This window comes from Orbicella faveolata, unplaced genomic scaffold (assembly GCF_042242905.1).
Source record: "Orbicella faveolata isolate gen_17 unplaced genomic scaffold, um_ofav_v1 contig_26, whole genome shotgun sequence".
Lineage (NCBI taxonomy): Eukaryota > Metazoa > Cnidaria > Anthozoa > Scleractinia > Merulinidae > Orbicella > Orbicella faveolata.
Window position 1 is genome coordinate 5,731,654 of NW_028301554.1, and position 25,879 is coordinate 5,757,532.

Here is a 25,879-nt window from a genome sequence, read left to right on the forward strand (position 1 = left end):
ATTGAATTACTGTAAATTATTCCATCAAATCTAATAAGCTACTGACATTATTTTTAATTATTCATTTATTTTAAAAAATACATGTAACATTATAAACCAAGGTTACTTTTTTCAGTCTGTTCCCATCGATTTACATGACTGTATTTTTGGAACCTCCCTCGGGCTGTTATCCATTGCAGGCCCTTAAAAAACTCTTCAGCCACTAAATACTAACGTTTCTGTATCAGCACCTAGAACTCATAAAGCACATTTGGCATTTTCACTTTTTTCAAAAACGGAAGGCCAATAATATAATTATATGTACACATACACTAGTCGTAATGTAGCAGCTAGTGCCAGATCTAGGGGAGGCCTTATTCCTTAATTTAAAGTTCAGGACCTTCCCACGTCGTAAATTGGCATGGACAGGCACTATGCTGCCAAATTGAACCCTCTCACAGACAGATGTCCTTTAATTTTGAGATAAAACAACATCCGACAGTGCACTAAAATAAATAACTGAAAAAAAGACTTATTCCAATGAAAGGGTCTGTGGCTTAGCAAAAAGATTGATGTTATTTTTTAGATTATAATCCTCCAAAGATTAATTCAAGAGCTGCCTGGACATCTCCACCAGTGGCTGATAAAGCTTGGAGACTCATTGCATCATCCGTGATACCCATGTCCCTTAGCTGCTGCAGCTGGGACTGAAAATAATCAACCCAGCACCTAGTCAATTAACAATAGACTACAAGAACACTCCTTTTTCATAGTCTGTCAAGCATGATATAATAATAAAAGAATGTGCAAGAGTAGATAGGCCATATGCAAGGGCAAGAGAGCACAAAGAAAGGTCGCTCCTGTTTTCCACAATAGCTGCCATTTTTCTTCATACATGTATGTGCTCAATCTTTTGCTGCATGCTTGATGCACTAAGAGAAAAAGGGGGAGTGCCCATAGTCTACAACAACATAACCTACAGTTACAGGGCCTTATAACAACCTTGGTTGGCAAACTGGTTCTTTTGGCCTCCTAGTGGTTATTGCCAACTAATTGGCACAACAAACACAAAATTGAACCCTCATTTTTTAAAGTCAAAAAAAATTTGAAAACAATTTAACAGGGAGCACCTGGACCACTGATCTTTGTTCAGGGGTTACAACTTCTTTTCTTTCGTTACATGTAACTCAATTTTTACCACGTCTTTTCCTGCACTGCCACTAGCCAGCGAGCAGGCTAGTGTTTTGGTTTTGCAATCAAGTGCTGCTGTGTGGCTGTTCGTTTTGGCGTGCAAGCGAGTGTACAAGTGTGTGTGAGTCTCTCATCGTTTCACCATGCATGGCCCCAGCCCAAATGCGAGAGCCTGCCAACAGGCTACACTGTGACATACATACCATCAGTATTGTTGTCATACCTGCAACTGAGAAGATGTTTGGGTGCGGTTCATAACTGATGCCATGGCCTCACTGACCATATCGCGAGTTATAGTTTGCCGTGAAGTTGAAGGACCTCTGCTTGTTGACGGCCCAGGTTCTGAGAAACGTGAAGTTGAAGCACCACTGCTTGTGGATGGACCAGCTGAAGAAGGAAAAAAAATAAGGAAAACTTAGCTTCAAGTGAGAACCACAGAGTGAACGTTAGAAGTGTGGAAGATGCACCAAAAAAGGTGACCACCACCCCCCCCCACCCCCACATACACATACACCCCTACAAAAAAACAACTTAGAATACTCTAACATACATCAAAAGTTCTGTTTGACACTGACCTTATTGAAATGTTAATTAAAACCAGCATTTATCACAACTTGTAGAAAGATGTTTCGACCTAACAGATTTGGCCTTTAATTTCTTACTGGTGTATTATTTGAAACATTGTTTTAAAGTTTCAGTAAGGTCAGTGTCAAACACAACTTTGAATATATAATCACTGATGTCCATTCTTGACTGCAATTTTAGCATTTCTAGTTTAACAACAACTCTATTTGCCAAAGAAAGTCCCCCAGTCTTCAGATTCCCAAACAGAACAGATTCCATCAACCCTGCTGTACATCATTCCTTCAGATGACAATTTAAAATTATACCCTTAAACAAACCTTCACTATGTCTTGAGGGGCCTGGGGATATTCCAGCACTGGCAAGAGCTGATGATAACAGTGATGATGTGACTGGTTGGCGTAATGTTGATGCTCCTCTTGATGCCGCAGATGATCTTGATGACTGGATACGCTCTTCATTTGCTGCCACAAGTTCAGCTTGAGCGACTAACTGTAGGTTTCAAAGTGCAACTTACTAAGACACTAGTCACAACTACAACACCTTAAAGTGTGTTTTGCCATAACATTGTCAAAGTAGCTGTGAGGCAATAGCCAAGCGCATAGCTGTGAGGCGACAGCCGAGTGGATCCGCAGACTACTTTGACAATGCTCATGGATCCACAGCTACTTTGACAGTGTTCTGACAAAATTCATGATCAATAACAGGACAGACCCATGAAAAACTGACGCCAATTTGGTAAATATACAATGTAACCAGAACTTATTCTGAAAGTCACTTTCCAACACAGCAATAGATCTTGGACCATGTTTCCAACCCTGTGACCAAACGAAGGGAAGAGACAAGCCCAGGTCTTGAAATTCGCCTAACAGGTTTCAGACATTTTGTATAGCTCTAGTCAGAAGAAATTAGAGAATCATTCTACTTTTAGTTATTGTAATCACTTCTGGGCAGTGAGAGGCACTGAACAGCTGTAATTATGTTTTGAGTCACCTGTAGTCAGTGTAGCCTTGATCTTCTCACCTGTTTCAACTTGTTACATTTTGGGTCAATTGCATCAATAAAAGGCAATTTCACCGTCCTGTAAAATCAAGAGCCCAACAAGCATCTTAAAGCTGTAACAGGTGTAACAGAGTATGGCCCTTAATGACAGCCCTGCAAGTAAGAGTGCTGTGTCCTGTCTAACACACAACACACACATGGTGTAATGCTCCTTAGACAGCTTGATGTACATGTACATGTAGCTTCTGTTGGCGGAATTTATTTCTTAATTTTGAGTTTAACGGCACACCATCAACATGCCATCATCTTACCCCAGGTTCCATGCTCCGTAGCTCGTCATCAGAGTCGTAGTCATCACCAGCCCTACGACTACGATTCCTGATAGGATGCTTTCCCCCACCTCCCTCCTTGGCAAGAGCTGCGGCAATATAGGACGCTGCCTGAATAAGGCTAGGGTGCTCTTGAATCACTCTGTAGATTGATATTTACAATAATAAGCTGCAAATGCAAATTTGTTAGGTTTGCAAAACTAGAAGAGAGATGATATGAAGATATACAAGAAGTTTCTGATTTAAACTATCTAATCACAGTTGGAACTCCCTCAAATTGACCGGCTGTGAAGACGATTTTGTCCCCCAGGGGTTTGACAATCTACTGTAGCAGGAAGTTTTTCTTATAAAGAAGTTCAGTTCGAAGAGCTTTGCCCACCTGTGAACACCAGTGGCCCCCCTGCTGAAAAATAAATTATGTTAATGAAACCCCTACAGTAGTGGCATCCAAGCTGGGTGTGTTCATGAACATTTGATGTTGAGGTCGGTATGAATATTACACATTAAGAGTTATTTCTACACTCATCTGTAACTCACGTTTCAACATTTGCTGTCTCCACAAGCTGTTCAAGAAGTTCAGGATCTTGGAGGAGAGCTATAGTTAACAAATAAATAACAAGATAATATTCAGTTGTCTGAACAGAGTACGGTAAAGAAGGAAAAAGAAACAGTTGATAAAAGAAACCAAATAAGAAAAGGAGGAATGCATGGGTAGAAACACTTTGGCACAAAAGCTACATGAAAAGCTTTTGGCACAAGAACTAAACAACAATGATGAAACTGGCAAACAACGACAAACCATGTAATCTGATCCCCTGCACACTAGCACCTAGACTCCCAGATGTGTGTGAGAGAAATGTTTTCCACTTCTTTCATTCCTCAGCCAGCGGAAAACAACACATTTCGAAAAATTGGGAATCCAAGTAATATAGTAAATATTATTATTAATCATACTTACTCATTGCCACATGATCGTTTGATAGCCCTGGTGTAGCAACAGTTAGTTGTTCTAACATATCTGGGTTGGTAAGAATTTTTTCAACCTGATAAAAAAAGATAATCATAATTATAGTTTAATGCGAAATAAAAGTACATGATACTTCCTTGTTTAAAAGTAAGTCCCATTTGGTTTATCACATAATACATGTACTATCATGATAACAATGGAACTTACGGTATTTCTGTATGAGGGGCTCTTTATAGCTGCCTCCAATACTGGAATGACTTCACCAATTGGCACATCATCTGGATCTTGTTCTACAATGCAAGACAATTATAAATTGAATAAAACATCAAGTATTGCAACAAGGGTCAGGGGCATAGCCAGAATGTCGTTTTTGCATCATGTTGTTTTCACGAATGATACCGGTTTCGCCCCATGGCGAGTTCGCCCCCACCGAGTTCGCCCCCACTATAAAATTTCTATTTCGAGTTCGCCCCAAAATTTTGTGTCCATGTTTACGTAGTTGTCATTGAGTTATTTAACGTTTTCGAACAACCATTACTAACAGTCTAAGTATGTTTATGTCATCTCGCCATCAGGGATCTTGCCACCAACGAACTCCCGGTCGCCACCAAGCGAAGTCTCCTTGCCACCAGTAATTTAATAAGGCAGTGGATAAAAGAACGAGGAATAATCTCTATATGCTACTCGATCTGGTTGGGGGTGAACTCGATCAAGTTGAGTCGATGTGGGGGCGAACTCGGTGGGGGCGAACTCACCATGGGGCGAAACCAGCAGCTACCGTTTCCACCACCTGTTGTAGGTTGTTTGTTTAAAAAAGGCTTACAAAAGGGGGTTCATGGGCACCCCAGGACCCCCCTAGCTATGCCCTTGAGGGTTTGTCAAACATGAGGTCAGAATAATCATAGATAAATAACAAAGTAAATGAATTATCATTAATTAGCAATTAATAAATTAAAACGGAAAAATTGACCTATTTTTTATTAAGCACTGTTATGAGCTACACTATTCCAATATTGTTATTCAAGTCAAGTCAAGTCAAGTCAAGTTTATTGTGTATATACACTAAGCTTTTGTGAGAAAACTCACCAGCTAGTTTGCAGGTATAACACAGTTATTCAGACGTGTGCAGATCTAGGGTAAATAGTGACTGATTTCCAAAACAAGGAGAGCTGAAGCCACAAGCTTCTAGAGAGGTCTGGGACCATTCTCTCCCAGGAAATTTTAACTGATTCTTACATGTAGGTCCCCTTTGGGTTTTCTGAGTCACTCTGAAAAATCTAGCTGATTTCCATAAAACATTGTAAACCAGTATGGATCCCTAGTCCCAAACGTACAACCCTGTAATCTTGAAAACAGGAAGCCTATATTAAATTAGTTTTCAGTAAAGATCACACAATCTTAAATTCCCATTTTTCTTTTCTGGTCGGACCTTTTACATGTGTTCTTTTTTAACTGCAGCAATGGAAACTTGGATACTAAAGTTTGTAGCTCTTTCAAGGTTAATTCAAGGACAGATCTCTTGTCAACCTGGAAATTCACCCTAGAAAATTGCTGATAGTAAATACTAATAAACAGTTACACTAACTACATAAAATTACATGTATGCATAATTTATCTGTTAAAATGCTTCATACCAATGGGTTCTGGTTCAGGACATTTCTTCATCACATAAACTGTGAATCCATCTTCGATTCCATAGGAGTCCAGAGTTTTTTCATCCTTAAGCAATTGTCCAGCAAATATAAAATCTAAACATACAAGAACATATAATTACATGTATGTACCTTAATGTAAATACAGTTGCACCCCTATTAAGTGGCAACCCTTGAGGAAATAGGGGTGGGGTGGTGGCTTAATAGGGGTTTGCTGCTTAGTAGGGGTTTGTCAGGAATTTAGCACAAACTTAGTTGAAAGGTCAATTTATTCAATTGCAAACATGCTTGAAGTCAACAGGGAATCATGTGAAGACAATAATAAACAAGTGTTGGAATGTTTAAGGTTACAGTATACCTTCGGGTCGGCAATTTTCTTCAAATTTGGATTTTTGGGTCAAAATAGTGGTCGAAGAATAATCTCTAATTTCTGAAAAAAAATTTTGAAAAAGGCTAAATATTGGCGGAGAAATGGCGGTTTTACGTTTTCACCGGAAGTAAAAGTTTACCTCTTGATTGACAGCCCTATGGCGCGTATGCAATCAACCGAGACGATTTTCGCGGGAATTACCTATATGGATGTCACGAATTGACTACTCAGTTGATCAGCATTGTTGTTCTGACTACCCAGCATTTTTGATATAAGGCGTGTCTCTATTAAGTTATCAGTAAACATAGACCACGTTTAAACCATGGACCAGTTCGAAAAAGCGAAAACAGCGAAGAACGAATGAAAATACATCAATGAGTGAAGAAGCGAAAGTTCGCCACGCGGATGAAGCTATAGTTATCGTATAAGGCGGGCAAATATTCGTGGTAAGAGAAGAGAAAGGTTCTGTAAAAATTTCGGAACTTGACAGCAATAACAGACATGCTGACAGAGACTCTTCTGATGAGTCCGATATCGACGAATCGTCGGACTCATTGAGACCATTTGAATATTATCCATGCACAGTTGCCCACACACAGTTGCTCTCCGTGATGTCTTTTGTTTGTTTCCTTCGCTCAGCCACTCTAGCGTTCGTATCCTTTTTAGTCTTCCCCATTTTGCCAGACCAGCTTCAAGAAAAACCGAGCTACAGAAAAATTATCTCTCTGCCTTCGGTTCCTTGAGCGCATTGCGAAACACAAGAGTTTTTAGTGATTCGCGCATAAAAATTTCACCAGGAGGTTAACGGTAGTAAAGTTTCCCTGCACTGATTGGCTTAGTTACCTGAGAACCCAGTTGAAGGCGTTTGTGGGCGGAGTTTGTTTGCGAAGCAGAAAATTTTTCTTAGCGCTGTTTTCTCGCATAAATTTTTTCACTTGAAGCAGACACTTTAAAGAGTTATAACTCAAAGGGAATTTGTTCAATTGCTCTTAAATTTGGACAGTGGCTAGTTTAACATATAAAGTACAAAAGCGTGTCTGCGATTTGTTAATTTCGAAATACTTTTTCTTCGAGAGCGATTTTTGTACGATCACTCCACATTTTTTAATCCTATTTCAAAAATGTTCTGTAACTTTTTACTGCAATCGAATATGCCAAAACGCAGACACGTTTTTTAAGCGCTTTGGGCCCTGAAACCGAGGAAAAAATTAAATTGGCGAAAAACGAAATTTGCTTTGACTTGTAGCTTTCGAAAGGTGATTCGGGCGCTCGCATTTAGTGGTAGTGAAAAATTCGACAATTCATTTTCTTTCAAAATTCTTGGTATAGTGTGATAGCCAGCTCCATAAGCTTTAATTTGATATAGGGGTTTAGGTATCTACAGCTTAAACTGCACGCGCTACATCGCTTGCGTGCGAGACACCCCTGAAGGTATACTGTAACCTTAATTATCAGTAGCCACTTTCTAATTTGGGCTGTTATCTGTTATTTCATTTTTCCAAAACAAAGCCAAACTATGTGTATTAAATTGTGGGTGGCTGGTAGGACAAAGTAAAACTCTCATTGGGACAACCAAAATGTGGCCGTGGTCACTTAATAGGAGTGGCCAGTTCATTTACCTCATTTCATTAACAACAATTTCAGGACTCTGATCACTGGTCCCTTAAAAGGGGGTACATGTTCAATAGAGGTTCAACTAATTCTATGGTATGAAGTTCATAAACCAACAAATACGAGATATGTAAGCTGACGTGCAACCTTGGCTGTGGAAGCTGGGATTGTAAGAGGTTTAGGGCCTGTTTACAAGGAGGGAGGGTTACCCTAGCAAGTGGGTTACCCTAGTAAGCGGGTTACCCTAACACTCCCACATTTCCTCCTTTTTCCTTTGTGTTTACAAGTCAGCTAGGGTTACCCAGGTAGGCGGGTTACCCTATCTGCATGCTAGGGTTACCCTGGCAGGCAGGTTAACTTCTTCCCTTGTAAACACTCCAGGTAGGGTTAACCCGCCTACCCAGGTTAACTTTCTAATTGTTTCCAGACCCTTTGAGTGTAACTGTGCATTAAGTTGTCCCGGATTGTAGGGTTACCCTACCTGTGAAATTTTGCTTGTAAACCTGGATTATCTTTTGCCCTCCAGCTAGGGTTAACCCGCTTGCTAGGGTAAACCTCCCTCCTTGTAAACAGGCCCTTAGTGAATCACCCCCACCCCCACACCCACCCAACAATTTCCAGAAATAGAATACCTGTAATCCCTTCCCGGCTTTTGTTGGACCCACCGTACCAACCCCCCAATTAATTATTTTACTATCACAAGCAACACTTATAAAAGTTGCAAGCATCTTTCCCACGAAACAACGACTTTTTTGTTTCTAAAGTAGGCTTATTACTAGACCATGAAAGAAATAACCCGCACATGTACGCTTTATACTTAGGTACAAGGAATCTCTGTAGCAACACTAAGCTATTCACTAATCAAACCAGTCTTTGTGAATTAAATGAATGTTAATCCATGGAATGTTGCGGGAAAATCAAGTCTGAAATTAAACTTGTGTAGAATACAGGAATGATAAGACCTTAATTACGATAACTGAGCTTAGACATCACACGAGATAAGCTTACTTTGTTGCTCCGCTGGTATGTTGGTCTTTTCCGCCGTTTTTTGCTTCAATTCTAGAACTTTACAGCTCATTTCGATATCATCTATGAGATGCTTCGTATTGTGATAAGCTTCTTTGATACGAATAGACGGCATTTGTTGGCGTTATTACAGAGCACCAGACGAATTTTTGAATCAAATATCTCGGTGACTTCATTGAAAATGTCTCCACGACAGATTTTCCCAAGGCACACAACACGATTGGAGACGAACCTGGAACTAGCGAGTTGATTGGATGATGTGACTTCTGAACTCTTCCCGCGCGTCGCTAGCTCGATCGAAGACGTAAAGAAAAGTGGAACGAAACTTTCAACGATCGATCGAATGTTTGGGTAATTCTTATTTAAATGGATCAGTTTTATACTGGATCTATTGTATGGGCTAGTGCCCGAGGAGACATATTTTGGCCTGGTCAGGTAGGTTTTTAATTGAGTCGATCATTTCTCTCTGTGATTTCTGTACGTGCAGTGCAAAGCATCACGTCATGCACGTTCAAAGTTAAGCCTTATAACCACATAGGCTAAAGAGTTGCTTCCATGAAATGTCAAACAATCGAAGCCAACGTAAATTTGCAATGAACAGGAAGAAGCGAAGTTAATGCAGTTAAGAGTTTTAATTTATGGTAGGTGTAAGTCAAATGCCGGGATTTCAGGATTTCAATTTCTGTTTACGTTACAACTAACAGTATTATTTGTTTTTGTAAGCTTAATTTCCGTAATTCGCAGCCGTTTGTCCACCGTAAAATTCTTAAGAGGGTGGAATATTAGGCACATATTTTTAGGCTTAATGCACAACGTAACTGCTCAAATACCTAATTAGGATCGGCGATCACAGCTGCCCTATTGTATCTGGCATCAGTATCCAGTCAACATCAGTGTCAAGTTAAGCTTAATTACATTATAAGCAAGATATGTAATTGCATTCTCCTTTCCAAAACCGTTTGCACTTGATCTGGTTCCCAGATTTTTTAAAGACTTAACAATCAGACTGAGAATTATGTTTGTTTCCAATTATATTCAAGGTAGTTGAGCCTGAAGAGGATGCTTTTGTATGCACACCAAGCAAAAAATTTGTCACCATTAATTTCCTAATTGAGGATTCATAGTGAGTATTCATGAGTATTATTGTTATAACTGTTTCCGTTTTGCAAGGAGCTTTCTTCATCAAAAATCACCTAAAAATGCAAATTAGTACAATTTAGGTACCCTACATAGACCCTTTTCATAAATGGCTGCCAATTAAAAATTCTTTTGTTTACATTTAAATTAGCCTCACTAAACTCGTTTGGGAGTAAAAATTCTTTTGAATCATCAACTCAAAATCGAGGTTAGTCAGGCTAATTTTAATACTTACAAAAGAATTTATAATTGGCAGCCATTTATGAAAAGGGTCTATGTATTTAAGGATCACACCAGGAACACAATGCCAACAGGGACAAAAATGATACCCTATTTAAGGATCAAGAATCTCAAAAACCCAACTCTAGATATCCTGCGGCACATACCTAGATAGCCCATGTGTGGGATTACACCCCCCCCCCCCCTCCCTTGGGCCTCCCTCCACCCAGTTGTGAATGGTGAATTTAATGCTAGATGGTAACTTTTAGGGACTAGTATCCTATCCAGAAATACTCCCAGTCTCTTCATGCTATAGAAACCAGGATAAGCTCAGGTATATATTATGGGTCACTGGCCTGATGCAGACCGTAATATTTTAATACTAAATGTTTTCCTCATTTCCTACCTTACAGTGAAGACATCAGAAATCCCAAAAAAATTTTCATGTGGAATTGTGAAAAACAGAACAACTTCATAGAAAAAGGCAGAGGTAATGATTGCATTCACTTAGTCAAACCTCCACTAATTATAATGAGCACCCCTCTATAATCAGCACCTCTCTACAAAAGCAAGAACCACTAAAACCCATCCCAACTGCCAAGAAAACAACCTCTTGACAACAGCCAGTATATCAATGACTGATGAATGGTGCATACCAAACTCCATTATTTTTTGTAAGAGGTCACGAAACTTGATCCATACTGTGCATTGTTGGTCTCTGTTTCTGTTTGGTTTCTTTTTTGTTGACATATTTTGTGTTATGTACTTACATGGCAGGGGTTTCATTAAGGACCAGGCAACAGGCAAATTGACCAGCTGTGAGGATGATTTTGCCTGCCCGGTTTGATCATCTAAAGATAGTTTTCCTGCTAAAGAAGTTCAGTTCAAAAAGTTTCTCACACCTGTGAAAACCAGTTGCCTTCCTGCTGAAAACTAATGAAACCCCTGCATAAAACAATAAGCATGGCTTCAGAGATAAAAATGTTGCATCCAAAAAAAGAATAACAAGTATCATATTACGTCCCTGCCACCCCTTAATTAACAGCCACTTTCCTCTGTCCCCATAATGGCCACCTCTCTACAACGGCCACTTTTCTCTATCCCTGAAGACGGCCGTGGCGGAGAGGTCTTCACTGCAGAACAACTTATATATAAAGAAGATTGGATGAGTTTCCAAAAAATGACTTGCTGAATTTGTCAACTTCTAAGAAACTATGTGTTTAGGTATTAGGTGAAACTTGGTACGTAGGGTTAAGTACAACTCAGAGCTCCATGTTGCGACCGCTGAGGTTGGCAATGCGACCAAATTTTTTTCACTGGTGACTAACTTTTCACACTTTTCACTGAAATACTTTTGCTGGTGACTAAATCTTAAAATTTAGGGGCTAGCTGGCCCCAAGGTTTATTTTCGGAACGTCAAGCCCTGCAACTGCACATGCAGGTCTTGGAAAACATCTCTCAATTCCATGAGGAAGCTAGGTAACATGTATCTACCTGAACAGGTAAGTAAAGAAATGTTATTTAATATAAGTGGGATTATTAATACAGGCGTGTGCTTAATTAATTTGTTTATTAATTATTTCAGCTATAAAAAATTTAGCGAAGAAATTACAATTTAACAAAGCTGTTGCAGAAGCAGATGATCTGTTTAAGCTGCGTAAGTACAGTACTTAAAGTTTACTTCAAAGATGTGTGAGCACTCTGCTATAGCAAGAAAGAGCATTCAGCATGGGGCTTGGGATACACATTTGATTATTAAGAGGATAACATGTAAATTTTATTGATTATAAATGGGTAGAAGTCTGGCAGATATTTATATCTGCCATTGTAGATAAGTACAGTCAACTTAAGTCATAAATAGAAGAGACCCTGGGGAATGTCATTTGGTGTCCGTAATAGCAAGAGTCTGCAATAGCCAGGTGTGATGAAAATGACCCAATTTTTGGTTTCGAAGTGTTGCATCCAATGTATACTGCTATAAGAATCATTTATAATAAGTTTTCCAGTTGGTTTTAATATTTAACTTAGTACATATTTACCTTCATGTACAGTGTATAACACACAATATAGGTCAAAATAGTGTACAAACTGGTAAATATTGCAATATTGTTCCCCTGCTGAAAACGTTAATGAAAGTGTTTTTCCTTTAGTTAATGATTCTCTTCTTATGCAACATTTTATTTTATTGCAGAAACAAAGGAAGTACACAACATGAGTTCACACGAAAGTGAGAAAGACATAAAATCAGCTGAAAAAAGAAAAGTCCAGTCGATTAAGAAAAAAAGAAAAAGTGGAGAAAGGTCGACCCCTGTGAGAACTAGTCCGAGAAAGAAGATGGCGATTGAGAACGTAAGATCAAATACGGGTGATCTGTCATCAAAATCGACAGAGGTTCAACCTGCAGTTGTGAATAATACTAGTCAAATAAACTCAGCTAGAGAAGAAACTAAGAAAGAAGAGGGCACCTTGAAGAAGAGTTGTCCAGATCCAACAAATAAATTACATACTGAAAGCAAAGAAACAGATTGTACTTTGAAACTCAATGTTAAAAGGAGCAGAACATTGCAACGGCAGTCCAGAACCTCAATATCGACAGAGAAAAATGGTGAAACAAGTGATTTCTTGGAAGCTCTGTGCAATGGTCATCATAAGGCAAAACGACAGTTAATTAATGATGAATCTCCCAAAAGGAGAATGTCGTCAAAGAAAACAAAATCCGCTCATCAGGTTGATCAAAATGATGGAGACAAATCACTTGAAAATGACAAGAGTGTTGAACTTTCCAATAAGAGAACATTAAAAATAAATCATAGAAATGGGTTTGAGGAAGAGAAATTAAGAGTGAGTGGTGAGAACCATGTTGATGACAGTGCAGGAACAGCAGATAAAGAGAATGATGAAAAGGCTGGCATCAACACCAGTGCATCCTCTGATGTGAGCTCAGATGACGAGCTCTTGGCTGATGCATTTTCTCCCAGTCAAGAAAGCAGTAAGTTTAGTGCTTATACTGTACTGCAGTCCAATGGCATACAAAATAGTTTAGGTTGAATGAATGCATGGGTAATACATTTGGTCTGTCTGCCTGAACCCTGTCAAGTTAAGCTTGATTATGGCTCAGAGCCAAATATTCTTCCGTGTTTACAGCCTTAACCAGTAGCATTGAACTAAAATTAAGTGCACTGCAGAAGTGATTGTGCTGTACACGTACATGTATAGTAAGAGTATAGAACAGCCCAGAAAACCTTTACACCCTTTAACCTAGTTTGTCCTAGCCCTAAAAACTAATCTGGTGCTCCAGTTCTGACGTGTGCAGTGTTCCTGGAGTGGAGGATATTTTTTTTGTCTAAGTTGGTTGTAGTTTGTACTAAAACATTAATGCCAACTCCAAGACAGTAAATCGGTTAATTTTTTTACTATGCTGCCAAGGAAGACTGGGTAATATACACCAAGGGAAGGAGAAAAGGTTGGTCTGAATTGAAATTTGCCGATAAGGCTGTTAAGACCAGTATAGACTACCATTTAAAGGTGGGTGCATACCTGTCTTTATTACTCACAAGTCAGAGTGAGCTTGGAACCAGTCACAGCTGCACTCTCAACTCTTGGTTTTTGCTTGAAAGTTGTGTTTAGTTGAAAATGGTCACGTTGTCATACATAATTTTCTATTTTCTTGTAGACCAGTTTTCTGTTGGAGACATTGTGTGGGCTAAATATTACCGAGAACCCTATTGGCCAGCCCAAGTAAGTTTGATATATTTTGTAATTATAGTATTACTAACAACTTATTTTGTGGTTGGTGGAGGCGCAGTGGCCTCATGGTTAGTGCGCTCGTCCCCGGATCAAGGTCCGGGTTCAAGCCCTGGCCTTGTGTTTTTTGGCAAGACACTTACCTTTCACAGTGCCTCCCTCCACCCAGGAGTATAAATGGGTACCGGCAAACTGTTGGGGAAGACTAACAAATTGGGGGGGGGGGGGGGGGAGTGGCCTGCAATGGACTAGCATCCCGTCCAGTGGGAGTAGAAATACTCCTAGCCGCTTCATGTTACAGAAACCAGGATAAGCTCCAGCGACTATGAGCCAGTCCTCTCAAAGGCTTCACTTTTATTTTGTGGTTGGAACAGGGCTATAGCTAAGAAACTAGTCTCCTGGGTAAGATTTTCATTGAACTGGTCACCATTTTTCGCAACAGACCTGGAACAAAATTTTTGTCTCCAATTTTTTGCAACACCTTGAATGCAGGACTATCAAACTTCATGTTTACAAGATGGCAGACGTAGTACATGGAAAGAGAACACACTAAACAGGTGCTCAAAACTAGATTTTATTCCAATTGCTTTACTTGTTATAGTGGCACCGATACTCAAGGTAGTCAGGAATTCATTCCAAACTTTTCATTTACAATAGATGGTTTGATGTGGTTCAGATATAAAGTGATTGTACATGCATAACCCAAAAAGAGTGATTGCGGACCAAAATCAAGCTGGTGATAACCTCTTTCTCAACTGGCAAATTTCGCCGGCAACCAGTGGTTAGGGACAACCCTGGTTGGAGTCAATGAAGCAGCAATTTTTTTTTGTGCAGACTTCAGCTGGGGGTCTTATTAAGGACTGGGCACTGAGCAAAATTGACCAGCTGCAAGGTGGGTTCTGCCTAGTTTGACCATCTGGTTTGACCATCTGGAGCAACGTTTTTCTTATAAAGAAGTTCAGTTCAAAAGTCTTGCCTGCCTGTGGAAACCAGCTGCCTTCTTGCTGAAAACATTTTAAATCAAACTCCTGAATTGATGCAGGTCTTCATTATATACAAAGGTGGGAGGAGGCAAATCAAAGAAACCCAGTTTCATCGTAGAATACACTTTGAGTCAAAGCTCTCCTTGCAACCACTTTCGTAAGCGACCAGCTCTAGTTACAACCACCTTTGTGAAACCCCGTTTGAAATGTGACTTAAACTTTGTAATGAAAAGCTCTCATATGAGACTGCTCCTGTAAGTGAGGGTGTCAACTTTTGGGATCACCCAACTGAACTTTTCCTTTGTTTTAAAGCTTTGTAAGTAACCACTCAGAGTCTTTTACATATAAATCAACAATTAAATGAAACTGCACACTGCGCTAATGGTCATTTTGGTCTAAGAAATTGAGTGTAAAGTTTGAGCGTGTCTATATCAGATATATGGACACTCATTAAACATTAATTTCTTTTGTTTTTTCTTTGTCAATTATTAATGAGTTTCTGAAGCTCTCGTAAGCTCGTTTTACTATGCAGTCGCTTATGAGAGCTGCTTCTTGTAACCAAGCAGCTCTAGTTATGACCACTTTTCTGAATTTCCAACTGAAGGTGGTCGCTTATGAGAGCTTTGACTGAAGTTTATTTGGGAGTAATATGAAACAAATTGAGAGCAATTGGGGGACTAGAAATGTTGTCACAGGACTTGACATTGCATGATGACACCAAGTATGATGTTATTTTGTCCTGTATTGCAGATTAAAAGGATCGTAGGGAAACGGAAACAAGACCGAAAGTTTCTCGTGAAATTCCTTGCTTGGCACAATTGCTTGTAAGTTTTTTTCTTAGACAATGAAAATTAATGAGGCCCTTTTCAGAGGGATCTTCAATTGATATTTAAAAATTATCATGCATGCTCTGATTGGCCAATTGTAGGGCATTATTCTCCCATAATGGGAAGCGGGGTGGCCTCATGGTTAGTGCACTCATCTCCAGATTGATTGGTCCAGGTTCGAGCCCTGGCTGGGGACATTGTGTTGTGTTCTTGGGCAGGACACTTTACTCTCACAGTGCCTCTGTCCACTAAGATGCGTAAATGGGTACCGGCAAACTTAATGCTGGGGGTAACACTGCGATGGACTAGCATCCCATCCAGGGGGAAGTAGAAATACTCCTAGTCTCTTCATGCTGCAGAAACTGGGATAAGCTCCGGCCTGGTGGGCCACTTGGCTTGTATGCAGACTTTATTCTCCCATTATTCCTGCAGACCAATTACTGGCACGCAAAACCAAAGCAAAAGCCATATAATAAACAACTTACTAACCTCGAGCATTCGGTCTTTACAGGAAAATCTCAAACCTCAGCTTTGTTGTATTGACCTCGCTATCACTCAGTCAATGCAGCAAGGTCTTGGTTTGAGATTAAATTCCCATATAGACCTCACCCTCGGTTAATAAGTTAGTAAATGCAAGCTATTAATTAAAGAAACACTATTTTTTTTAATATTTCAGCTTAGCTAAAATCACTTTGCCAAATTGGCCAAAAATGACTACTTATGTCAACTGTTATTTACCACAAGCTATTAGACAAAGTACATGTACATTGTAGCGTTTTCTGCTGATGTCCCATACAGCATGCATGTTTTGAAAATCGTGGCACTACAAGAGAATGAGTACACACGTACAGTGAAACCTGTATTAAGCAGAAACCCACAAGACTCTTGGTATTATCCAGGGCTGTAATTAAGTTTCCAGTTGCCTGTAGCCTTGTTCTCCACAACCATAGCAAACTTGTTACTTTTGGGTGAATTCTATCAAGAACAAGCAGTTTTTCCTGTAGCATCAAGGAAAAATCAAGCTTACTCAGCCTTAACAGGTGTTATGGGTTACAGCCCTCAATGACAGCCCTGGTATCTGCATAGTAAAGGTGTCTAGGTGTCCGCTTAATGCAGGTTTACAATTCTTACAGACTATGTGAGAAGACTTCTTTTCTTATTTATTAGTATTTATTTTGAGGGCCATGAGGTTATCAGTTTAACTTATGTCAAATTTTATGCTTGGTGAAGGACGTCTTAATTAATGTATTCAATAAATTAACTTACTTTTTTACTGACTGAATGACTGACTGACTGATGGACAAATGGATGGATAGACGGGGGGGGGGGGTAGGGGTAGGGTACTCCCTTATATGAGCTACATAGGTATGTGCGGCCCCAAAGGGTCTGGTTTTTTAGCCGCTTTGGTCATAAATAGGGATGGTGTTTGCACTTGTCTTGAAATGGCTATGCTTTTATAAGAAGTTACTTTTTCATCAGTGTTTATAAGACCATGAACAAAAGCCCTTCACGATGCCTTAACATCGGTCTGAACTAAGTGACTAACTGCAAGGCAGGTCTTAATCAGGGTATTGATTAAAGGATCAGGGGCCTGTTTCTTGAAGGTCCTGAAAAGTTTTCACACCCGGAAAGCCATAGCAAAATCTCAAACCTTATTATTACAGACCTGTTTTGTCCACATATTCATAATATTGAACAGAGCTTCTCTTCATACAAGGTGTTTCAGGCATATACACCTCTCTGTTTTTAGATACAGATTATATAAAAGTGGCTTTGTGGACCCCAAAAGCTTTCAGCGCTTTTGAGAAACGGGCCCCAGGTCATAAACAGGGTATCGAATTTTTGGTCAGGTCAGAATTATTGAATAAATAGGGTAGGGAAAATTGCCGGTTTTGGTCATAAATAGGGATTTTGGGAAGCGGGCTGCACACCCCACCCAATTTTGTCTGTCTAGACAGATGCTGGTGGTGTGCATGTAACTTGAAGTCTGCTTTAATTATGGCTTCATTCTATTTCAATTTCTTTGAACTTTGTATATCTCCAGGTTTAAAATCCAGCCCAAGAAGTTAGTGCATTTTGCCTGTGATCCAAATCAAAGAGCAGAATTGCTGGTATGTTAAAATGATACATGTTTGTTTTAAGTGGTGTTATCTGTGTAGACGGGCAAAGACAGCACTTTACAAAGCCAGAAGTTCCAGAAACAAAACACCTGCAACTTATTGTCCATCTTGTCTGTTATAATTGCAAGTTAGGTACTATATTAGAACAATTTCAGAGTAACTAACTAGTCAGAGTATTTTGTTCTTTAGGAAGTCAAATGGACCCTAAAAGACAAGGATCTGGAAGACCAGTTCGATGAAGCCCTAAGTCAGGCTGAAGATCTGCTCAACAGAAAAGGTTGGTTCTTACAAGCATAGTTATTTTCTAAACTGCCTGCCGAAAATAACTTATTTATGCTCTAAACTCACACTCATAAAACACACCAATATGATACAATAACAATGAATTTATTGTAACGGAGGAATACGTACAGCAGTGCCCATAGTATTCGACCTGAAAAACAGCTAAAGATAATAAAGAACGGGTAAAGCCAAGAAGAACAAAGAAAAAATACTCAACTTCTGTCCGGACTTTGCAACCCGGGCACTTTTCTTCTTTTTCAAAGCTCTCTGCTCAGCAGCACGGATCTTCTTTTCGTCTTCGGATCCCGAAGCAACCTCGTCAGACAAGTACTCGTCAACAGCAGCCCAGCCAGCTTCAGATTTGTCGGCAATCCTAATGAGTTTATTCCGCCGCTTAATGGCCTTCGAGGCGGAGTTCGGAGACTCGTCAAGTTTAAGAATTAACGCTGAGACTTCTTGGTTATCCGAGTCCTCAAGATCGACAGTGAATTTTAGCGACTGCACAAAAGCAAGACTCTGAGAAACGTATTCGAGCGCATTGATCTCAAATTGTTTCTTGTTGCCACTAAACTTGAAAGTTAAGTTCGTTTCAGACTTAAGTTTCTTAACTAAAGACGACGAAGACTTAACTTGATCATCCGAGAGCTCGCGCTGCAGATGAGAAAACGTTTATTCGAAATAAGCTCTAGCATCTTCAAAAGAGCCGATTAAATAACAGCTAGCGTTAGCGTCCTCCGAAACCTCGCCGTCCTTGGGCATTATATAGAGAAAGCAAGAAACTAACTAATTGACGGTCGAAATGATAGGCACTGAACTGTCCTAAAGTGAAGGTAAATGAATACTTGATAAGCGTTTTTAAATAATACGACAAACAAGACTCCGAAAAACCCACCTAAATGAGTTACGCATTGCGTAACCAAAAATACCAACGAAGAGAACGCAACGAGTATAAATACATTTAAGTATGTCATTTGGATATAGGTGTGGCCAATGTATGGGTGTTAACTTAAACGTTTGTCTTCTTCGCTCAAGGGAGATGAATAAGTGAAGCATTAAGCAAAGGGTGGTTTGTGGCAAGTCTAACTAAGTATTTGAAACATAGTTTCAGTTCCACTAGCGTTGCTTTATTGTGAAATTTATTATCTAAAAATATCAGAGAGATTAAATCAATTGGGAAATTGAAGAAGCAAATCAACTGCATATTGGAGTCATCGGATTCTCACACGGCAATCTTGTAAAACAATAGATATTGATAGAATCTAATTAATGCAATGTTGTATGATTGTGATTACATTAGTACTGTGGTAATTGAGCTAAAGATTTCTACCGAGTTGAATAAATGAATGAACGAACGAACGAACGAACGAACGAACGAACGAACGAACGAACGAACGAACGAACGAACGAACGAACGAACGAACGAACGAACGAACGAACGAACGAACGAACGAACGAACGAACGAACGAACGAACGAACGAACGAACGAATGCCAGACACTCGGGCAGTATGTTACCATTTATAATTAGATTGCAGTAGCTGTCGGTCGTCCACGACGTTTCTATCGTTTTCCCGAAGTTTTGGAAGAAAGTTTAGATGCAAATGGATAATTATATTCCTGAGAAGACAACAAGAAGGACATAAACGGATTCTTGACTTTAAAACCTTGAAATTATTGAAAAACTGGTGCGCGCGCTAAGCAACTGCAAATTTACCACGGACAATTCAATACGTGCGATTTTGTTTAAGTGTAAAGTTCAATAATGCGTCGAAAAATATTTGGAAACCATTATTTGCATTAATTTAATAAGTTAGAATTCAACTAAAACAATTAGATTATTCGCTCTCGATTTCTATGAGGCGATAGTTGATTCGGCCTTCGGCCTCATCAACTATCACCTCATAGAAATCTCGAGCTCATAATGTAATTGTTAATTATAATTATCACACTCTTCTACCTTTTAGGTCTTGGGAAAAGTCTTGAAGAGGACTTTGATGAAGGTGGGTCATAAACTTCAAAAAAACACATCATTATATTTTACCAGGCTGCGTCTGTCTTTGGTGAACTCTTCGTGTAATTTAGCTACCAAACTTTCTCTGTTGTCTCATATAGATTGTTCTTCGTGTTTGGCTGTCATTTTAGAGAAAATCCCATCAATTGAAAATGACAGAGATTGTCCCAAACAACAGAAGCAACATCCTTGGTGCGTCAAGGAGGGCATATCCCCAGTGTGACACCGGTTTTAAGGAGGAAACTTTTTGCATGGTCACGCTACAGTATGGTGGAACATTTCTCTCTTCTCTCAGGCAGACATGTCTTTGTGGCAGTCTCCTTTCTGCGCTAGACATTACTCTTACGAGGAACTTCGAAATGTTATAAATGTTCTTGAAAAACCTGACCCTGTTAATCTTCGTCAGCTGTAACCAATCCATCCATGTATATTTTTAATCGATATAGTTACTTCTTCAATGTTTTTGTTCCCCAGAAAGCTATTTATTTGAGATTTCCGTCAATGTGAGAGTAATTTTCAGTAATTTTCTATCTGAACAAACGATTCAAATGTCACACTCGTACTCTTTAAGATGCAAACAGTCTGAGCTTGTCTTGAATGGGTCATCGATGGCTGGAGATGACTGGAAAAAATATCTTACATCTTTGCGTTATAAATTGGTGAAGGGACTGCAGTTTCCATGATATTTTATTTCACAGATGATTTACAGATTTTTGAGGATAAAGAAGAAGAAAACGCTGAGCACAACGGTAAAGAAATGACAGACAAAGATCTTCCTGAGGAAACCTTTCGTCTGTTTGAATGTAGGAAATCTTTGCGAGCAAGAAAGTAAGTTTTAACTACTAACGGTTGTCGCATTCAAATATTTGAAAGATATGTATGTTACTAAACTCAAGAGCCAACGGACAGTTTTTTAAATATAAAATAAACAAGTTGAGACCAAGGGTTAATTACTAACAACCCAAAACCAAGTTTTGCTTCATTAAAATGAGGGAAGGTGTACAATATTCCGGCTCCATTTTAGAGCCATTTTCATGTACAGTTCATCCCCTATTAAGCGGCAAGCACTGATCTGTACAGTACTGTGGTTCAAAACATGAAAAACATTGTCCATGTTTGGAAACGTGAGCACAAGAGCCTCAGGCGAGTGTTTTTACTGCTTTTTGAAGTTCTCCAAGCGTCCACAAGTTTAGATAGTTACACGGAAAATTTGTACTAGAAACCACTACGGAAAAATAATTGCGATGAACGAAATGTAAATTCGTTTTCTGAATGCCATCATTGCCTTAACATCTTATGCTTATCTTGTGTTTCTACCACGATAATAGAAGGACTGCTTTTAGCGCTCGCTTTCTTATTGAGTGTTTTTTAAATGCGGATTAAGGACAAGACCTCTTAGCAAGAGCTCGCATCTGGTGAAACAAACTCTGAACAAAAAAACTGAATGAAATCTTAATCTTTATATGAAATCAATGTTTAACAACATTATTTGAATGTTCCGTTTGCAGACAAGTTTCCAAGTACAGCCATATTCTGTCATATATAAGGCAGGCAAAGGTAGGTTAAATTGCACTTTTCACTCTTTTTAGCAATTTCTTTAACAAACCCACTTTTCTTTTTGCATTTATTCATTCTTTCGTAGGTTCGTTGGTTCCTGTGTTCGTGTCTTCCTTCATTCGTTTGTTCCTTTGTTTGTTTGTTTGTTTGTTTGTTCGTTCGTTCATTTAGTCGGTCAGTCGGCGTTCGTTCCCGGCTACATAAATTCATTCATTCCGGCTATCTTTCGTCTGTTCCTTCATTGGTCCATTCATTTCATCATTTGTTTTACGCTAGCCGACCTTAAAACAGATATTGAATGGCAAGAGGACATCGGAACGTCACACAATCTACACTTGTGGAAGAGTCAGCGAGAAAAATGGGCTAAAACTCCGCGCTGGATTTGGTCCAGTTGGGGATGAAGACCTGGTAAGGCAGGCATCCTGAAAGTTCGGGGGTTTTTATTGTAAAGAAAACTACAGTCCAGCCTTCATTAACAAGCATCCACCCCTTATGTTAAGGCAGACCCCAGTCGAGCTAGCCTGCGAACGCAGACGTATTTCTGGCTGTCACTTGGTTCCACCGAAAAATAACGTCTGCGAACCCGAGCCAGAAACGATTTCTGTGACATAGGAATTCTAAGCCAATCACAGTTTAGCTCAAATAACCCCAGAACTACTGCGCGAGGTATTCGCTGCGAGGAGCACTCGAGTTTCATTCTATCATGGAATCTGATTGGCCAAGGAGAAACAAAAGTCATTACGTCACAGAAATCGTTTCCTGGCTCGGGTTCGCAGACGTTATTTTTCGGCGGAATCAAGTGACAGCCGGAAATACGTCTGCGTTCGCAGGCTACAGTCGAGCCTGTATTGCAACAAAGAGCTTTTTCAATATTCTGGCCCCGCGAAAATTGGGGCGAGAGCAAAAACTCGACGAAAGTTGGGGTGGTAGAGCCTCACCAGCTCCGACGCCGTCGATTTTTGACTCTCGCCCAAATTTTCGTTTGAGCAGAGTTTGGTCATTCAACCTCTCATACGGAACGCTTGCTATGCAGGCCAACCTCAGTAGCGTTACCTTCTATACACAAGCACTACTGAAAGAAGCTCGCCTGGGAACAAGTAGAAGTAGCGAAACGTTAGCACAGCAAATCAAACGATTTATAGAGTTTGACTCAGGGTAGCATGTTAAAGATGGTTTTATATTTTATTGTTTCTGCTGTTTTTTTTCTCTTGGCAGCGAGTAGAAATAATGACCTTGCTTTTGGAATACTATAAAGAACTCAAGGGAAACCCCGACCTCACTTACGTTTCCGATGTGTGGCTACCTGAGGTAGGTCAACATTCCCTTCAATTCCATAACGCATGTTTTTGAAGTATAAAGGTGCAAGAGAATATGACGAATACTCACTTGAAAGGTATGTATGTATGTTATGCGCGGTCGCGAGTATGTTGGCCTTATCGTAAGTCGGGCATGAAGTGATCAGAATTTTTTGCGGCTAGAAAATAAAACGTGTTTTCCACACGAAGTTGAATAAACCACTTAATCACATGGTTTTATGCCTTAAGAACTCTGTTCGGCGCGGAAATATTTATTGTTACGATGGAAAGTTAGCTTCAGTGTATCACTATGTGGGTTTTATTTCTCCGGTTTGGTAAGATCACTGTGAGAATAATTGTGCTTTTTCAATTGTTTTCCTGTAGGCTATAATTTTTTCAATACAAGAGATCGACAAAGTAGACCGAGAAAGGGCTGAGGAAATGTACCAGGCGGGAAGCGAACTTGCTGTCTCCAGCTCGGAAGTCCAAGAATTTACTAAAAACTTAAAGCAGAGAAAACCAAGTGCAGAGCAAGTCCAGGAAAGAGTAAAGAAGGCTGAAAGAGCACTGGCAAGATATAGTGCAGGCGAAAGCTGAAGGTTTTCTCTCCCCTGGAAATATTGTGTCAATTTGACCATTCATGGCCTCATAGGCTTACGTGAAGAAAACAAAGCTCACACTCGCTGAGCCCGCGATCCGGTTATCGTTCAGTGGTCATTCTAGTTGCTACGCAACAGACTGTATTACCTTATCTCTGATGAGCTATTGTCAACAGCTGTTATTACAGTTTTCAGCGGTTATTTTTAGATAGGCTGTGGAATAGGTTGTCGTGGAATGTCCCCAACGTACTATGGGCCAAATATTTGTAGATCTCTTAGGGTTCGTATCCGAAAACGTTCTAGCAAAGATTTTTCAAAAGACCCCTTTGACTTTAGCAAGTGCGTTGGAAGTGCAAAGGCTTTTCTTAAAGAAGAAAATCATTTTCTCTCGTGAGTTAGAGAAACTCGTTGCTGGAGATTTTTTATCCAGTCAGCCAGTTTCTTGACAATTATGCCGTTTTAACTTAGGTTAGTTTAATACTGAAAATTCGAATCTTAAGTTGTCTTACGTTAAGACCAGTCTTTTTGAGAATGAATTTAAAAGTGAATTTAGAAGGTTTTTGATGACACTCCTAGGCTAAAAAAAGTTGTTAGTACGTTCACAAAACGGAAAAGTATGACAATACATGTGCTGTATGGACAGCAGTAACTTAACCTGTTATTTCTGCGTCAGTTTAAGAACGCTTTATCAATATCCCCAGAAAGGAGTTGAATAATTGACTGGTAATTAGCAAAGGAAGAAAAGAAATTAAATTCAAAACATAATTTCAGTGAGTGGTGATTTTGTTTCACTTGAAACCATGACGATGATAGACCAGTTCTGCCTGGCTTTCGGTCATGCAACGCTACGCGCTCGAGAGCGTAGCGTTGCGCGACAAAGAGATGGCCAGAACTGGACCATTATGATGGAAGATCTCAAGGTTACTTAAGCTTACTGATGAAAAGATACACTAAAATAAAGACACTGTTTCAAATTTCTTGTGATGTGTATGCTGTTCAAACATTAATGGACCACTGGAGGGAGAGTCTTTAAGTTTGTTCTCTAATGGCTTCTTCACTTTAGAGGTTTCATTGACCTCATTCGAATAGAAAGGATTGTGAGGGGGACACAGCTAGTAATAGTTGATCAATTACAATTGACTGATTGATTGGATGAATGATTGATTGATTGATTGATTGATTGATTGATTGATTGATTGATTGACTGATTGATTGATTGATTGGTTCAAAGTTTCAAAATGGGTGAAAATGGATAAAATTCACCTACAGTCGAACCTCCCGTAAGCCACTACCCAAAATGTCAAGCCTGGTCGCTTACGAGAACTTAGATCATATTAGGTCTTCGACCAAAACCAACTCTCCTTTCTGCTGAATAAGTCAAGGGAGGAAATGTGTAGTTTCATTTCGCTGGCCTAGATTTCTGCGCGCAAAATATGTAACATAAATGCAATGAAAGTGTTAGCATACCAGACGTAGTCAATCGATAGCAAAAATGAATTGATTCAATCGATATCAATAAGCCAGCTGCAAAGGGCCTATCGATAACAATTGCCTATTGATACTGGCAATCGATAACAATTGCCTATTGATACTGGCAATCGATAACAATCAACTCCCACAAAATTCTTTATCAATTACTATCGATTGGCAAAAATCGAGAACAATCGATAATATCTGTCTTCAGGAATGTCAATTGTTTCGATTTTAAAAAAAATCCACAATAACCACCCAGACTATTCAAAGATGGCTTTGTTATTGTGTAAAATAATACCTGCAACAACACGAGACGTTCATCTTCAACATGCTACTAAATTATATTTTCCTTTTGGCCTACTCCGAGATTTATTCTTACATTTTCCTAATGCAAATAATTGAAATCACTAAAACACTGACTCTGTTGTTTATTTTGCTTTATCTCGATGCAGATGCTTTAATAAGACTGGAGGGTTCCACACTGGTATTCAGTTCCGGTGGTTTGTTATAGGTGTAAAGCCCAAAATGTTCCTGTTTTTTCTGTTCTTATTATTTCCTCGATGAATGTTTAAGATACAGGTTATGATGAAATGACTCAATAAAACCATTTGCAGACAAATTTTGTTAAACATTTTATCACTGTAACTTGTAAAGGGCCAAAAAGAATTTCCGATAACAATCGATAATAATCGATACCAAATCGTAAACACTCTTTTTCCTTGGCCATCGTAGCTTTAGAAGAAACAAAATTAGATACCAGTCTTTTTCTTTTTCTTCACGTTTAAATTTCGATTGTAATCTAGTTAATGGTCACTTCTGAAGATGTATGTTGTACATACGAAACGTCAAGGAAATTAACTTTGTTTGACATGCGTTTTGGTTCCATGTTTATCACCACGGTTTGTGTTTTGTTTCTTCTAATCG

General features: G+C 39.3%; 2 protein-coding genes across 3 annotated transcripts; one reads left to right on the plus strand and one right to left on the minus strand.

The window, feature by feature from the left end:
* Positions 1 to 47: 47 nt before the first annotated feature.
* LOC110043366 (ubiquitin-like protein 7) lies at positions 48 to 8,916 on the minus strand. Its single transcript, XM_089295302.1, has 9 exons — positions 8,692 to 8,916; positions 5,685 to 5,798; positions 4,258 to 4,340; positions 4,042 to 4,126; positions 3,621 to 3,678; positions 3,066 to 3,225; positions 2,073 to 2,244; positions 1,394 to 1,557; positions 48 to 686 (listed from the first exon to the last, which is right to left on the minus strand). The coding sequence occupies exons 1-9, from the start codon at positions 8,822 to 8,824 to the stop codon at positions 567 to 569; spliced, it is 1,089 nt and encodes a 362-aa protein (XP_089151428.1). The 5' UTR covers positions 8,825 to 8,916; the 3' UTR covers positions 48 to 566.
* Positions 8,917 to 8,957: 41 nt separating this feature from the next.
* LOC110043370 (uncharacterized) lies at positions 8,958 to 24,456 on the plus strand. Of its 2 annotated transcripts, none has more exons than XM_089295300.1 (15): positions 8,958 to 9,144; positions 9,750 to 9,832; positions 10,479 to 10,555; positions 11,651 to 11,722; positions 12,257 to 13,054; positions 13,739 to 13,803; positions 15,543 to 15,616; positions 17,664 to 17,730; positions 17,929 to 18,016; positions 19,985 to 20,020; positions 20,730 to 20,859; positions 21,540 to 21,588; positions 21,865 to 21,996; positions 22,804 to 22,896; positions 23,268 to 24,456. In XM_089295300.1, the coding sequence occupies exons 1-15, from the start codon at positions 9,076 to 9,078 to the stop codon at positions 23,478 to 23,480; spliced, it is 2,046 nt and encodes a 681-aa protein (XP_089151426.1). In that variant the 5' UTR covers positions 8,958 to 9,075; the 3' UTR covers positions 23,481 to 24,456. The 2 variants fall into 2 exon arrangements, with proteins under 2 accessions (XP_089151426.1, XP_089151427.1); XM_089295301.1 differs by having other exon boundaries at positions 9,754 to 9,832.
* Positions 24,457 to 25,879: the final 1,423 nt, after the last annotated feature.